This window comes from Pyrus communis, chromosome 13, assembly GCF_963583255.1.
Source record: "Pyrus communis chromosome 13, drPyrComm1.1, whole genome shotgun sequence".
Lineage (NCBI taxonomy): Eukaryota > Viridiplantae > Streptophyta > Magnoliopsida > Rosales > Rosaceae > Pyrus > Pyrus communis.
The window spans coordinates 11655809-11670874 of NC_084815.1; the positions used below are offsets into that span (position 1 = coordinate 11655809).

At 42.3% G+C, this 15066-nt stretch overlaps 1 protein-coding gene across 1 annotated transcript in view; it reads right to left on the minus strand.

The window, feature by feature from the left end:
* Nucleotides 1-285: 285 nt before the first annotated feature.
* Nucleotides 286-15066, minus strand: part of LOC137712197 (uncharacterized) — a 34603-nt gene continuing 19822 nt past the window's right edge. The window contains exon 3 of the mRNA XM_068451317.1: nt 286-416. Within this exon, the coding sequence (XP_068307418.1) occupies nt 286-416 (131 nt within the window). The remainder of the gene's footprint in view (nt 417-15066) is intronic.

The window sequence follows — 15066 nt, forward strand, 5'->3', positions numbered from 1 at the left end:
AAGGTCAGCAGCAGCAGAAACCACAGCAGACCTTTATGCCACCACCTGCACCACTCCAGCAGATTCAGGGTACTAGTAGCTACGGCCAGACGGGTCGAGGTGGTGCTTACCACTATCAGGGTGATGCTGTTCCTTATGCTCCGGGGCAGTATCAGTACCCACATGATCCTTATTCCCAGGGTGGCTATCCCCAGTATTCAGGCGGCTATATGCCGTATCCTCCAGCTCCAGCGGGTGGTTCACAGTGGTATCAGGGATGACAGTATCAACAGGGAGAGATTGCCACTAGCAGTGCAGGATCTTCGAGACAGTCAGGCCAGCCCAGTCAGGGGCGTGGTACTCAGGGACGCGGCGTGCAGGCGAGCAGAGGTCGCGGCGGGCGTCAGCAGGGACAGGGGCGTCTTCACAATATTTCTCTGCAGGACGCTCAGAACAACCCAGACTTGATCATGGGTACGTTGAACATTCTTGGTTGTTTTGCTAGAGTCTTAATTGATTGTGGAGCTACACATTCCGTAATTTCTCATACGTTTGCTCAAGTGACGCAACCTCGCCCCACACCTCTAGGGTATGATTTAGAGTTTGTTATGCCTAGAGGAGAAAGTTGCGTTGTAGATTGTGTGTACCCAGGATGTCCAGTGATCGTAGAGGGTGTTGCTTTGTCAGCCGATCTTATCCCGTTAGATATTGTGGACTTTGATGTGATTCTGGGCACGGATTGGTTGCACTTCTATCGTGCCAACATTGACTGTTACGGGAAAGTAGTTACGTTTCACCGACCTGGACTACCTGTGGTTACTTTCGTGGGTGAGCAGAGTGGGGTGAGATATGGCGTTATTTCGGCGCTTCGAGCGAAAAAGTTGTTAACTAAGGGTTGTCAGGGGTATCTGGCTCACGTAGTGCTAGATGAAGCTATTTCTAATAGAGTTGAGGATGTGAGAGTGGTCAGACACTTCCCAGATGTATTTCCCGAGGATTTACCTGGGTTACCCCCAGATCGAGACATAGAGTTCACCATTGAGTTGATTCCAGGTACAAATCCTATTTCTTTAACTCCTTATCGTATGGCTCCCGCGGAGTTGAGGGAATTGAAAGTTCAGCTGCAAGAGTTAGTGGATAAGGGATTTATCCAGCCTAGTACTTCGCCTTGGGGCGCTCCAGTGTTGTTTGTAAGGAAGAAGGATGGAACTTTGAGACTGTGCATCGATTACAGGCAACTCAATCGGGTGACGATTAAAAACCGTTATCCATTGCCTCGTATCGATGATTTGTTCGATCAGCTAAGAGGTGCTTGTGTGTTCTCTAAGATAGACTTGAGGTCTGGTTACTATCAGCTGAAGATCAGTAGGGATGATGTCCCTAAGACGGCGTTCAGGACTCGTTATGGTCATTACGAGTTTCTGGTTATGCCATTTGGGTTGACGAATGCACCAGCCGCCTTTATGGATTTGATGAACCGAGTATTCCAGCCTTACTTGGATAGATTTGTCATTGTCTTCATTGACGATATTCTGGTGTATTCTAAGTCAAAAGCGGAGCATGTTCGACATCTTACTTTGGTGTTGAAAAGGTTGAGGGAACACCAGTTATATGCTAAGTTTAGCAAGTGCCAGTTCTGGTTAGACCAAGTTGCGTTCTTGGGGCATGTCATTTCTGCTCAGGGTATTTTGGTTGACCCTCAGAAGGTTGCAGCTGTGGAGAGTTGGGAGCAGCCGCGAACCGTCACCGAGGTGAGAAGTTTCCTTGGTTTGGCAGGGTATTATCGGAGATTCGTTAAGGATTTTTCGGTGATTGCCTTGCCGTTGACGAGGTTAACGAGGAAGGATGTTAAATTTGAGTGGGATGATAGGTGTGAGCGGAGTTTCCAACAGTTGAAGCATTGTCTCACTCATGCACCTGTTTTGGCACTCCCAGACGATAGTGGTGATTTCGAGGTTTACAGCGATGCTTCCTTGACTGGTTTGGGATGTGTATTGATGCAGCATGGTAGGGTGATTGCTTATGCTTCGCGGCAGTTGAAACCTCATGAGTTAAATTACCCTACACATGATTTGGAGTTGGCTGCTATCATTTTTGCGTTGAAGTTGTGGAGGCACTATCTTTACGGAGAAAAGTGCAGGATCTTTACGGATCACAAGAGTCTCCAGTATCTCTTTACTCAGAAGGAACTTAATCTTCGTCAGCGGAGGTGGTTGGAGTTGCTCAGCGATTACGATTGCACGATTGATTATCATCCTGGTCGTGCGAATGTAGTGGCTGATGCACTTAGCAGGAAGTCACAGGGCCGTATTAATGCGTTGTACGCTAGTCGTGCTCCTCTTTTGGTGGACTTGCGTACTACGGGAGTAAGGCTAGAAGCCGAAGATCGAGATGTGGCATTACTTGCTAATTTCCAAGTTAGACCGATACTTGTTGATCGGGTGCTTGAAGCCCAAGTAGCTGATCAGGAGACTCAAGAACTTATTCAAGCTCGAGATCAAGGAAGGAGGCGAGACCTCAGAGTTCGTAATTCGGATGGCATGTTGATGCTAGAAGGTAGAATGTTCGTGCCTAAGAGTGTGGAGTTGAAGAAAGAAATTCTCGATGAAGCACATATCTCGGCTTATGCCATGCATCCAGGAGCTACTAAAATGTATCATACCATTCGACCGTTTTATTATTGGCCGGGTATGAAGAGGGAGATAGCCGAGTATGTGAGCAGGTGTGCTGTTTGTCAGCAAGTTAAAGCAGAAAGGAAGAAGCCGTTTGGGTTGTTGCAGCCGCTTCCCGTCCCCGAGTGGAAGTGGGAAAATATCACCATGGATTTTGTGTACAAGCTCCCGCGTACACATAATGGCTTTGACGGCATTTGGGTGATCGTCGATCGACTCACTAAGTCGGCTCATTTTATTCCTGTGAGAGAGAAGTATTCTCTGAGCCGTTTAGCGGAGTTGTTCATCTCGAAGGTTGTGAAGTACCATGGTGTCCCTGTGAGTATTATTTCGGATCGAGATCCACGATTTACATCGAAGTTTTGGATAGCCTTCCAGGAAGCTTTGGGCGCGAGATTACTTTACAGTACGGCATATCATCCACAGACAGACGGACAGTCAGAGAGAACTATTCAGACCTTGGAGGATATGCTGCGAGCTTCGGTGTTGCAGTTTGGTGACGCTTGGCACCAAAGGTTGGATTTAATGGAATTTGCTTACAACAACAGTTTTCATTCGAGCATTGGCATGGCGCCATTTGAGGCCTTGTATGGCAGAGCTTGTCGCACACCGTTGTGTTGGTCAGAGGTTGGCGAAAGAGTTTTAGTGGGTCCAGAGATTGTCGAGGAGACTACTCAGAATGTTCAGGTGATTAAGTCTAACCTGAAAGCAGCTCAGGACAGGCAGAAGAGTCTAGCGGATCGGCGTGCTACGGACAGAACATATGAGGTCGGAGATTGGGTATTTCTGAAGCTTTCACCGTGGAGAGGTGTTGTTCGGTTCGGAAAGAAAGGGAAGTTGAGCCCCAGGTACATCGGACCATACGTAGTCACAGAACGAGTTGGTGAGGTAGCTTACACGTTGAAGTTGCCTCCGGAGTTGGCTAGAGTGCATAATGTTTTTCGTCTATGCTCCGACACTATGTTGCTGATCCATCTCACGTTATACCTCCTCAGCCGCTTGAGATTAACCCAGATTTGACGTACGACGAGGAGCCGGTGACGATACTAGATTGGAAAGAGAAGGTCCTGAGGAACAAGACAGTGATTTTAGTGAAGGTTTTGTGGAGGAATCATTCCGTTGAGGAAGCTACATGGGAGACAGAAGATCGAATGAGGGATTTGTATCCTCGTTTGTTCTTTGGCCACTAGGGGCTGCTGTTGGTTGTTTTGAATTTCGGGACGAAATTCTATTAAGGTGGGAAGGTTGTGACATCCCGTCCCGGGATTATTAAACGCACGTGTGAAATTACCTTTTTGCCCTTAGTTCGTTTTTTTTTTGTCACGTTGTGGGTTGTTTTGTGTGGTGTGGCATAAGTTGGACCACACACACACACACTCACACACACAGTCACTCATCCCCTCCCTCTGTCTCTCTCCCCCGTGTCTCTCTCTCCCTTCTTTCTTCTTCTTCCTTCTGTGAGTGTACGGACACACACCAAGGACCATCAAACCATCACAGATCGAGGAAACCAAGGGTGCAGTCGTGATCGTGAGGTCGAGGGGAGCACGAATATATCATTTTCAGGTAGGAACCTCAACGTTTTCACGTCGAATTCACAAGCTCCGATTTATATACTGTTCATGCAAAATTTATACATTGCGTTTTTGGGATTTCTAAGCTCATAGGTAGCTTGGTGGTGTCCCAAGGAGCCTCGGAGTGCTTCGTTGGACGAAATTGGACGTCGGGATCGTCCTACTCGAAGTTGGCCGGTTTTGGTTGTTTGCACAGGTAAGATTGCGTAATTTTTAGCCTTTAAAAGTGGTCCAACGTGATTCTACTAGTCTAGGGCTTTCTTTTGGTCCAAGAATCATAGAAAATGGTTGAGAAACGAAGGAGATTAGTAAGTTTAAACTTTTCCCAGTTTTCCGGCGACCGGAGTCCGGCGAGGGTCGACCGGAGAAGAAACCGGAATATTCCGTTAAGTTTAACGGAATATTCCTAACGGCAGTAACGGCATCCGGTTAGATTTGACGGAATATACCGTCAGTTTAACGGAATATTCCTGACGGCGTCTGTTGACACCGTCAGTGTGCCTGGCACGTGGCCGCGCGTGGGGGGCGCGTAGGTCCGTGCCTGTGCTGGCGCGTGGGGGCGCGTGCGGGGTCCAAAAATTATTTTAAAAATATGGTTGTGATCCTGAGGTTGTGTAGAGCACGTTGGTATATTCATTTGTCCATTTTGAGCAATGTATGAGAAGTTATTACGAGAAACGGGTTATGTGCTTTAAAGTTAACGTTTTTATAGTTGTTTCGCATCTAGGTGACACGTACCCAGAGGACGAGCGTGCACACGCGAGACAGGGGGGCTACGACCCTTCTACATACCAGTGAGTGGGCTTTTGTTTTCCGTATATACCTATATACATTTATATTCCCAGAAATTGATTAAAAAGGGTTATTTACATTATGCCATGCACTTTATTATTATCGTTTATGCATCATTGCATGCATTATTTGTGGCATACATATACATATGTATACGTCATATATATTTATATGTGGGTGCTGTGGAGGCAAAGGTAAGTGCCAGGTAAGCGTTAATTAACGATTGCATTAAATAGTGGTTAGAGATGCTTAGAGAGCTCATAACCTGCACCCCCGGTGTTAGTGCTCCCGCCCGTGGCCAGGGCACAGTCCTTCACGTGATGTTCACCTCCCGCACCTTATGTTTACCTTGGATTCAAGGTAGGTGTACAGTCCTGTCGTACAGACCACTTTAGGTGGTTCCGACTCGTAGGTGACCCGCGATTATTCGCCCAGTCTTCACGTGATCGTAGCACTTGTTTACACCCAGGCCTGTCGTACAGACCACTTTAGGTGGTTCCGACTCTATATGCAGCCGTACAGGTCACATTAGGTGACTCCGGCTGCCAGAGGATTATGTGTTTGATATGACTCATACCTGAGCACTTGCATATCATTATGAGATTTTGACATGGCATATATATATTGAGCATGATTGGCATACCCTTGAACATGATTAGTATACCCTTGAGCATGTTTGGTATATCTATACATACGTATATATGTTTATTTTCTGGGAAGTATACAGGATTTACGGCGAGGGGTTATAATGTATTTTGCTAAATAGTTTTCAAAGAGCTTTGTTTTTGCCCACTCACGCTTTTGTTTTGCGCCCCTCCAGGTTCTAGTTGCTTAGCCGTTGCGGTGGTTTCCCTTGAGAGCTTTTCGGCGTTCTGACAGACACTCCACATTGTAGGGTCGCCTTCGGGCGTACTACTGTCGTCGTTTTAATTGGACTGCTATAGACCTGCTCTGAATTTGTATCGCACTTACTAGCACTTATTCTAGTACTTGTATGCTAGTTTTTAATTATTCGTACTTTTATTTCTACTTTACTAGCTTCCGCACGTGCACATGGTTACGTCACCTTGGTGTGACGGCCAGCACGCTCCGATCTCGGTCGGGGTGTGTCACTTCTTACAGGTGAAGACTCCGTGATGCAGGACGCCACAACAGCTACAATAGTAGCTAGGAACCTCCTCACTCCAAAAGATAGTAGGCTGCTGTCAGGACAGTCCGATGAGTTGGCCGTTCAAGAGTCCCTCGCACTTAGTGTTCAGTGTGCGAGCTCTGTGTCCAACACCTGCTTGCCCGCTCCCATCAGGTGGAATCATTGTTGGCAGAGGTGGAAAGTCTTAAGCAAGAGATCCAGCAGCTTAAGTACGAGAATAGAAGTTTGCATGTGCTTGCAAATAACTATTCGTCGGGCATGAAGAGGAAGCTTGATGAGCTGCAAGAATCTGAGGGTCGAATTCAAAGTGACCGTCAAAGGTTTGCGGCTTATCTCCAGAGGCACCTTTTTCCTGGGTCATCCAGCGTTTGGCCAAGTATTGAGGCCTGGAATGCTCTAGCTTCGATGCCTCCCGCTTCGATGCCTTCCGCTCCGATGCTTCCCGCTTCTATGCCTTCCGCTTCTATGCCTTCCGCTCCGACGCCTCGTAGTGGGGCTTCACGTAAACAACCTCAGTGAAGGCTCCATCTTTCTCCATGTTTAGTAATTTTTTTTTTTTTTTTATTATTATTATTTTTTTTTTTTATTATTATTATTATTATTATTATTATTTTTTTTTTTTTTATATATCAAATCAAACGGCATGGAATTGGTCCTTGAATGGAAAGTGATACTTGAAGTGAACCGGCATTGGTTTGAATTCTAGTGTCGGTGCCTGATTCATAAAAAACAACAAGTTAGTATAAAATGTAATGGAATTTGGAAAAGATGACTTACTTGTTTTGTCCGACAAGAACTCAATGACAAACACCACTCCTTTGAAAGTTTCAGGGATATTGGACTTGGCCAGATTGCATGTGATGGTTATGACTTGTCCAATGTCATCAAATTCAACTTCATTGGGTTTTGTGGTTTCAAGAACGTCATCTTTGATGAATTCATGACATTCCCTACTTTTCACCTTTTGAAGGGCTTCCAAGATGTCTTTTTCACTTTCTTCTTCCTTGGAATTCATGAACCTGCAAGGAATAGGGATATTAGGTGGAATGGGGTTAGAACTAATTAAATTTGGAACAACCTTACTTGAATTAGATGGCATAGGAGCAATAGGTGCCTCCGGTAAAGGTGTTTCCACCCTTTCCGTGGGTTGGGTGTATTCCTCTTCCTTGTGATTTGATTTTGATGGTTGAGGGTCCGTTCCAACCTCCTTGTCACTTCTCAACATGATTTCCTTGGCAGTTTCAAATTCTCCCTTCGAATTTGCAATGGTTGAACTAGGGAGTTCGCCTTGGTCTCGAAACTGTCCTACGAACTCCGCGATCTGCCCAATTTGCATTTCCAAGTGGTCCAACCTTTTGTCTTCTTGTTGAGCCTCATTGTCTTGATTTTGTGAGCCCTGCACCAAACAAATTAATTCATTAAGCTTTTGATTATAATATATTGACGAACTTGAGTTTGGTTGGGCATATTGAATATGAGGTGGCTGCCAATATCCTTCTTGTTGAACATTTTGAGGTTCCCACCACATAGAAGTTGAATGATCACTCCAATCCGAATTGTAAGTATTGGAAAACATATTATTCCTTGATTGAAGATCAAATATATCAACGCTTTGCATTTGGGACCGTTCCATGAGCTGTGACAAAAGAGAAGCATTATCAAGTGCCATGTTGTTCTTCTCTAGTACTTGAATTCAACAAACAAAACACAAATAAAAAATTAAAACTAAAATACATAACAGAAACAAACAATCCAAGAGATTAGCAAAGTTGCTAATCCCCGGCAACGGCGCCAAAATTTGATGCGTGATTTATACGCACACAAATTAAACCCTCTTTTGTCAATTGTAGTATAAGTATAAGTAGGGATCGTTCTGGACCGGGGATTAGGAGGGATTGTTAATCACTTGGATTTGACTCAAAAACGTAAAAACACAATATAAAACACTATACTAGACTCAAAGAATGCAAAACTAAACTTTAAAACACTAAAACAAACCAAAAGACTCAAACATCACCCAAAACACTCAAAACTGCCTTAAAAACACTTTCTGGGCAGTTTTGAGCACTTTGGTGAATTTGGACGAAATTATGTAATAAATTGAATCAAAACACTGAGAAACATAAACTAAGACACTTTCTAACTAATTTGACATTACAGTAAAGGGGGATTTAGGTTTATACGAAATTAAATTAAATGCACAGATTCTAATTAAAACAGAATGTAAATATGAAATTGATGAAATGGAATGAATGGATGATAGAATAGCTAAGGGGTTCATCTCCATACATGTTACACTTGCATAATAAAATGATTTCCAATTGCATTTCAATAAACCATGACTTCTCAACGCTCCAAGTTAATTAGGTCCGCTTAAATTAACTTTCAGATTTCCCTAGATTCATTGGATTGAATGGAATACGCATTACAACCAAATTATTCCTAATCAAAGTCCCTAACTATGGAATACGCATGATAGAGACATTCAACAAAGATCATTAAGTTCAACGGAAATCATAAACATCGACGAGGCATTCGTTACTATGGAATACGCATGAAACTTATGCCAAGAATTCATTTAACGCGATTGTTTATAAGCAACCTCCACTACTTGTGAATATAAGTTCGTAACTATTAGGTGAAACTCACTTATATTTTAGCGTCATATTCATGCATGAAAATTAAGCGCGCATTCTCAATAAACATACATAAATAAGTTATCAATCAAACGGTTAAACAAATTGAATCCACAACTTATGAAACGCAATTAGAAGTAATCAAATCAAAATGCAAGCATAAACATATATTTCGAATCCCCCCCTAGCCAAGGGGGGGTTTAGTTCCTCATAACTTTGAAATCAAAGAAACACCTAAACATTCCAACAACTCAAACTTGAATTGTATGAACGTTTAGGCACTATTCTCTTCCATTCCTCATACGTACAAAACAAAGATAATTGAATTTAAACATTGAGATCAAAGAAACACCTAAACATTCCAACAACTCAAACTTGAATTGTATGAACGTTTAGGCACTCTTCTCTTCCTCGTTGTTGTATCACAAGGTCTAAGGTGTGTTTTGGGATAGTGTGAAGTGTTTTGGAGGGATGGGGAGTGGTTGGAGTGGTGTTTGGATTAGTAGGGATACTCACGGCACAAGGGGATGATTTCTGGTGGTGTTTTGGATGATTTTCTGAATATGGACGAATTGAATGAATTGAGGTGTAATGCATGCTTATTTATAGGTGAAATGGGGGGAACATGACAGCTAGGAGGGAATGTGGCTGCATGTTTGAATGATTAAAGGATGCATGTGGGTTGGAAATGCATGTGTAAGCATGTGTTGGCTGAATTAAAGAATGTGAGGGAATGATGAAAGGGGAAACATGACAGCTAGGTTGGTTGAATGATTATGAGTGCATGTGGCTAATTTATGAAGGGAATGCATGTGATTTAAAGGGTGGGAGTGCATGTGATTTGGTTGGAATGATTGGAATGCAATCTGAAATGGGAGATGGAATGGCTGAATGTGGTGCAATGATAATGTCTTGTGGCTGAATGGATTAAAGAATGAGAGTGCATGTGGGTGGAAATGCATGTGGGTTAAAGAGTGAATGCATGTGCAATGACAGCTAGGTTGAATTAATTAAAGGGATTGCATGTGCAAGGTTTTGGTGTGAATGATTGAATGTGCATGTGGCTGCAAGGTGTGAATGATTATGGGTGCATGTGGCTGCAATGGATTAGGAATCCTTCAATTTCGTCCATTCTTTTTGCTCCAAACATAAGCTATCCATTCCAAGTCCAATTTTGCTCCAAAATGCTCCAAAATGCATCTTTTTGCTTCCTTAGCCATATGAACCTAAAAACACACGAAAATGGCTTAAACTACTAAAACAACTATGAATTAACAATATGAATGCACGAAAACAAGCTAAGTAAGTCGCCTAAATATGCTCCTATCAAATTCCCCCACACTTATCTTTTGCTCGTCCTCGAGCAAAACAGAAAAACAAAACAAACAAAACGACACTAAACAAGTAAAACACAACCTAAACCTTCCAACAATCGTCTCAGGGATTTCCAATGCACATGACAAGTTAAAAATCATTATTCCCACAGATTTTAGCCATCTTTACACTTAAGTACATTCTTACTCATAGTCACCACATACTAGTTCACAATTAAGCATTTTAAAACCATGATTTGAATGTTGTAACATGCCTTAGAGAATTTCCTCAATTCCTTATTAGAATGCACTCTATTTTCACACAGATTTTCTGACTGCACACCCTACACTAGTTATATGTGAGAGATTGATGTAAACATGTAGACGAACACTCACATATGTTATAACAAGGAAAGCATTTTCTGGATTTACGATAATGACATGAATATGATCTCATGAATGGAATGCTACTACTTAGAATGAGAACCAGTGATTCCATAAGCTCATACCAATTCCAAACTCCACATTATTGAACACATAACGATCAAGATAGAAGCATAAAGGTTGAAACGGGGCTAAAGGTGTTTGGCTAACAAAGAAGGGATAAACAAACATTCTTAAAGCAATAGTGAGCAAAGTATTGAATTAGGCACTTAGAATTCCCTTAAGAACGCAGAAGTCAACTTTGAACACCCAAGGGAAAGTCACACAAAACTTAGGGCCATATTCAACTTTTTGGACCCTTTCTTCAACCATCAACGCTCGTGAGTTCATTCTTACTTATTTTCACTCCTTTTTTTTTTTTTTTCTTCTTCTTTTTCTTTTGAATCTCAAAACATACATATAAACGTAAGAACAAACTTTTACTCCCCCACACTCATTTTCTTGCATAATGTAACTCAAAAGGAATTCATTTAAGTCATGCTCACTATACTTTAAGAACAAGGGTATAAGAAAGTCCTACTCTAGGCTAGGTAAGGGGTGATGTGGTTAGCAAAGAAAATAGGCTAAACGAGGCTCAACGGGGTTAAAACTTACAAAAAGGGAGAACAAAAAGGGAGAACAAGCTCTTTTTTCTTTCTTTCTTTCTTTTCTTTTCTGTTTTTCTTTTTTCATATGTTTTTCACAATTTTTTCTTTTCTTTTGACTCTCAAAACATACATAAACACTTAAGAACAAAACATTCTCTCCCCCACACTCATTTTCTTTCATAATGTACTCAAAAGGAATTCATTTAAGTCATGCTCACTATCTTTTAAGAACAAGGGTGTGGACAGTCCTAAACTAGGCTAGGTTAGGATAATGTGGGTTAACAATGAATAAAGGCTAAACAAAGCTCAACGGGGTTAAAACTTACAACATATACGAAATATGGGAAGTAAGGCTATTTGGCTATGGTGGCAACTACACAACTTCATCTTGATATATGTTATGCAATTCAATGTCATGCTTTGAATGAAACGGATATAAGTTCTAGCATTTAGTTCTATCATGATACAATTGCATTCTAAGTAGCAACCAAGCAAGGAATAATGAGATCATGCAACAACTTTAGAAAACAAAGAATCACAGATTATAACTCTCCAAAGAAGGTAATGGCTCGAGTCGCACAGGGTTGTAGCGTTTGTTTGAGTTCGTTCCTTCAAGCATGTTACAAAAACGAATTTTTTCTTTTATGATTGCATGTGAAGTCATACATTATAACCATAACCAAGCATATACCAAGATTAAATCAAACTTTTCTCTATGTTTATAACTCTTTTTAACAGTCATGCAATTACAAACCAAATCCTTATCATTGTGTTGGAAGGTACCCTAAGATACAAACACACAAAAACGACTCAAAACACTCTTTTTAGGCTTTTCAAAACATGTTTTTCAAATTTTTATGTGATTTTCGGAGTTATAAAACCAAAACATACTAAAACACTCTAAAATAACTTAAAAACACCTTAAAACAGTAAGGAACAACATTTGAAGTTATGGTTGATAAAATCCAACGAATTTGCATCAAATATACTTAGTTACCCCCCCCCCCCCCCAACACTTAAATCAAACATTGTCCTCAATGTTTTAAGCATAGATTCACACAAAGCATAAGTAAATACACAAAAAACACTTAAACATACTAAACATGGCAGAATGTAACTAACAAAGAGAAGAGTTTAGAGACGCAAATCTGGAATTGGAGTGCTTTCTCGGTCTTCCTTTGTTGAATGCATGGGTTGATCTTGGTGATTCAACAGGCTTAATCTTGAACTGGTTTTCTCCCATCGTTGATTTTCCACAGGCTACTCTTGAACTGGGCTGGAAGATTCTTTTGGTCTCCTCCACTCGTTGATTTTCCTTTGTGCTACTCTTGAACTGGGCAGCAGGATTCTTTTGTTCTCCCCCGAAGGTCTGAGCTTCCTCCTTTTATCTGTTTCTATGATCAATCTTTCCAATTCGTATTGAAGAGGGTTAGACGATAGCTCAGCATATGCAGTTGTTGCTTGTCTCCACATGCTTCAATGTATCATTTTCACTTGCCTTACTTGCTCCGTTGAAGATGACTACTCGAGAGCAACGCTAGGTAAGCAACCAGGAATAGATTCCAGGCAGTTGGCTCCAGATCGAAAGAATGACTCCAAGTGCCGGCTGATTGCTTCTTTCACTTTGCCATGCGAGTAAGAACAAGGACAAAGAAAAAGACAGGGAAAGAGCATGATATGAGATACTTTTGCTTTTGAGCTTGATGATATGAGATACCTTTGCTTTTGAAGAAGCGGTGAATGAATCAGCACATGCTTCAATCTGCCGTTTTCTCCTGGGTCATCTGTACTCCAGCCATCTGGTATCATCTTTGGGGAAGAAGGAAAAAATGAGTAATTCGAAAGGCTTTGCTGGGAGTGCGCCCTCAGAGGTGAGGAAAAGTTGGGCAATTTCTTCAGGTCTGCCTTGCCATAAAAGATGAAGGTCGACATATATAGAGATAATAGCAAGTGGTGGTACTGTTCTTTTACCCTTGTCGACAAACGTTGCAAATCCGGCTTTTTGAAATAGTGGCGCCTCTTCGATTTCTGAACGACGCCTCTTCGATTTCTGAACGACGCCCCTTCGATATCTGAACGACGCCCCTTCACTTTCTGAACGACACGTAGTAGTGCGGATGCGGCTCCTTTTGACAAACCTGCACGCGTTTTCTGAAAAGCAGAGAAAGCGTCGCCGAACTTTGCGCTTGTCGGCTAAAGATGTGTAGTTACGATGATGGCCTCCACGTGTTTTCGACTTTGTCAGATATCTTTTGACAAAGTTGAACGCGTTTTCTAAAAAGCCGAGGGAGCGTCGCCGTAATTTACGCAGGAAATTCCATCTTTTTGAATCGGTGGTCGCGACGCCTTGGCTTTTTATAGAGGTATCGATCACCCCAACATACACACTCTGAAGATTGCCCATTCTTGAAAATCGACTCCGGCCCTTTGAGAATTAACTCCATCCACCCCTTCTCTTTGAACACCTTTGAAAAATGACTAACTCATCGAACCTTTGCTTAGATTTGAGTCTCAGCAGCGATCCGGTTGCGCCCCGTCAAGGTAATGTATGGCGCCCTTCTTTTTTATCTTCTAATGGTCCTCTTTCAGGTGAAGACTCCATGATGACGGATGCAACAACAGCTACGATAGTAGCTAGGAACCTCCTCACTCCTAAGGATAGTAGGCTGCTTTCAGGACGGTCCGATGAGTTGGCCGTTCAAGAGTCCCTCGCTCTCAGTGTTCAGTGTGCAGGCTCTGTGTCCAACATGGGCCAACGCCTACTTGCTCGCTTCCATCAGGTTGAATCGTTGATGGCAGAGGTGGAAAGTCTCAAGCAAGAGATCAAACAGCTTAAGCACGAGAATAGAAGTTTGCACGTGCTTGCCAACAATTATTCGACGGGCATGAAGAAGAAGCTTGATGAGCTGCAAGAATCTGAAGGTCGGATTCAAAGTGACCGTCAAAGGTTTGCGGCTTATCTCCAGACGCACCTCTTTCCTGGGTCATCTAGCGTTCCACCAAGCATTGTGGCCTCGAATGATCTAGCTCCGAGAGTATTGCCAAGTAGTGGGGCTTCAAGCAAACAACCTTTGTGAAAGTTACATTCTTTTATTTTTCTTTTCTCTTTTTTTTTATTTTTTTTTATTTTTTTATATATCAAATCAAACGGCATGGAATTGGTCCTTGAATGGAAGGTGATACTTGAAGTGAACCGGCATTGGTTTGAATTCTAGTGTAGGTGCCTGATTCATAAAAAACAACAAGTTAGTATAAAATGTAATGGAATTTGGAAAAGATGACTTACTTGTTTTGTCCGACAAGAACTCAATGACAAACACCACTCCTTTGAAAGTTTCAGGGATATTGGACTTGGCCAGATTGCATGTGATGGTTATGACTTGTCCAATGTCATCAAATTCAACTTCTTTGGGTTTTGTGGTTTCAAGAACGTCCTATTTGATGAATTCATGACATTCCCTACTTTTCACCTTTGGAAGGGCTTCCAAGATGTCTTTTTCACCTTCTTCTTCCTTGGAAGCCATGAATCTGCAAGGAATAGGGATACTTGTTGGAACGGGGTTAAAAATAATGAAATTTGGAACAACCATACCTGAATTAGATGGCATAGGAGCAATAGGTGCCTCCGGTAAAGGTGTTTCCACCCTTGCCCTGGGTTGGGTGTATTCCTCTTCCTTGTGATTTGATTTTGATGGTTGAGGGTCCGTTCCAACCTCCTTGTCACTTCTCAACATGATTTCCTTGGCAGTTTCAAATTCTCCCTTCGGATTTGCAATGGTTCAACTAGGGAGTTCGCCTTGGTCTCGAAACTGTCCGACGAACTCCGTGATCTGCCCAATTTGCTTTTCCAAGTGGTCCAACCTTTTGTCTTGATTTTGGCCCTCCTTGACTTGATTTTGTGAGCCCTGCACCAAACAAA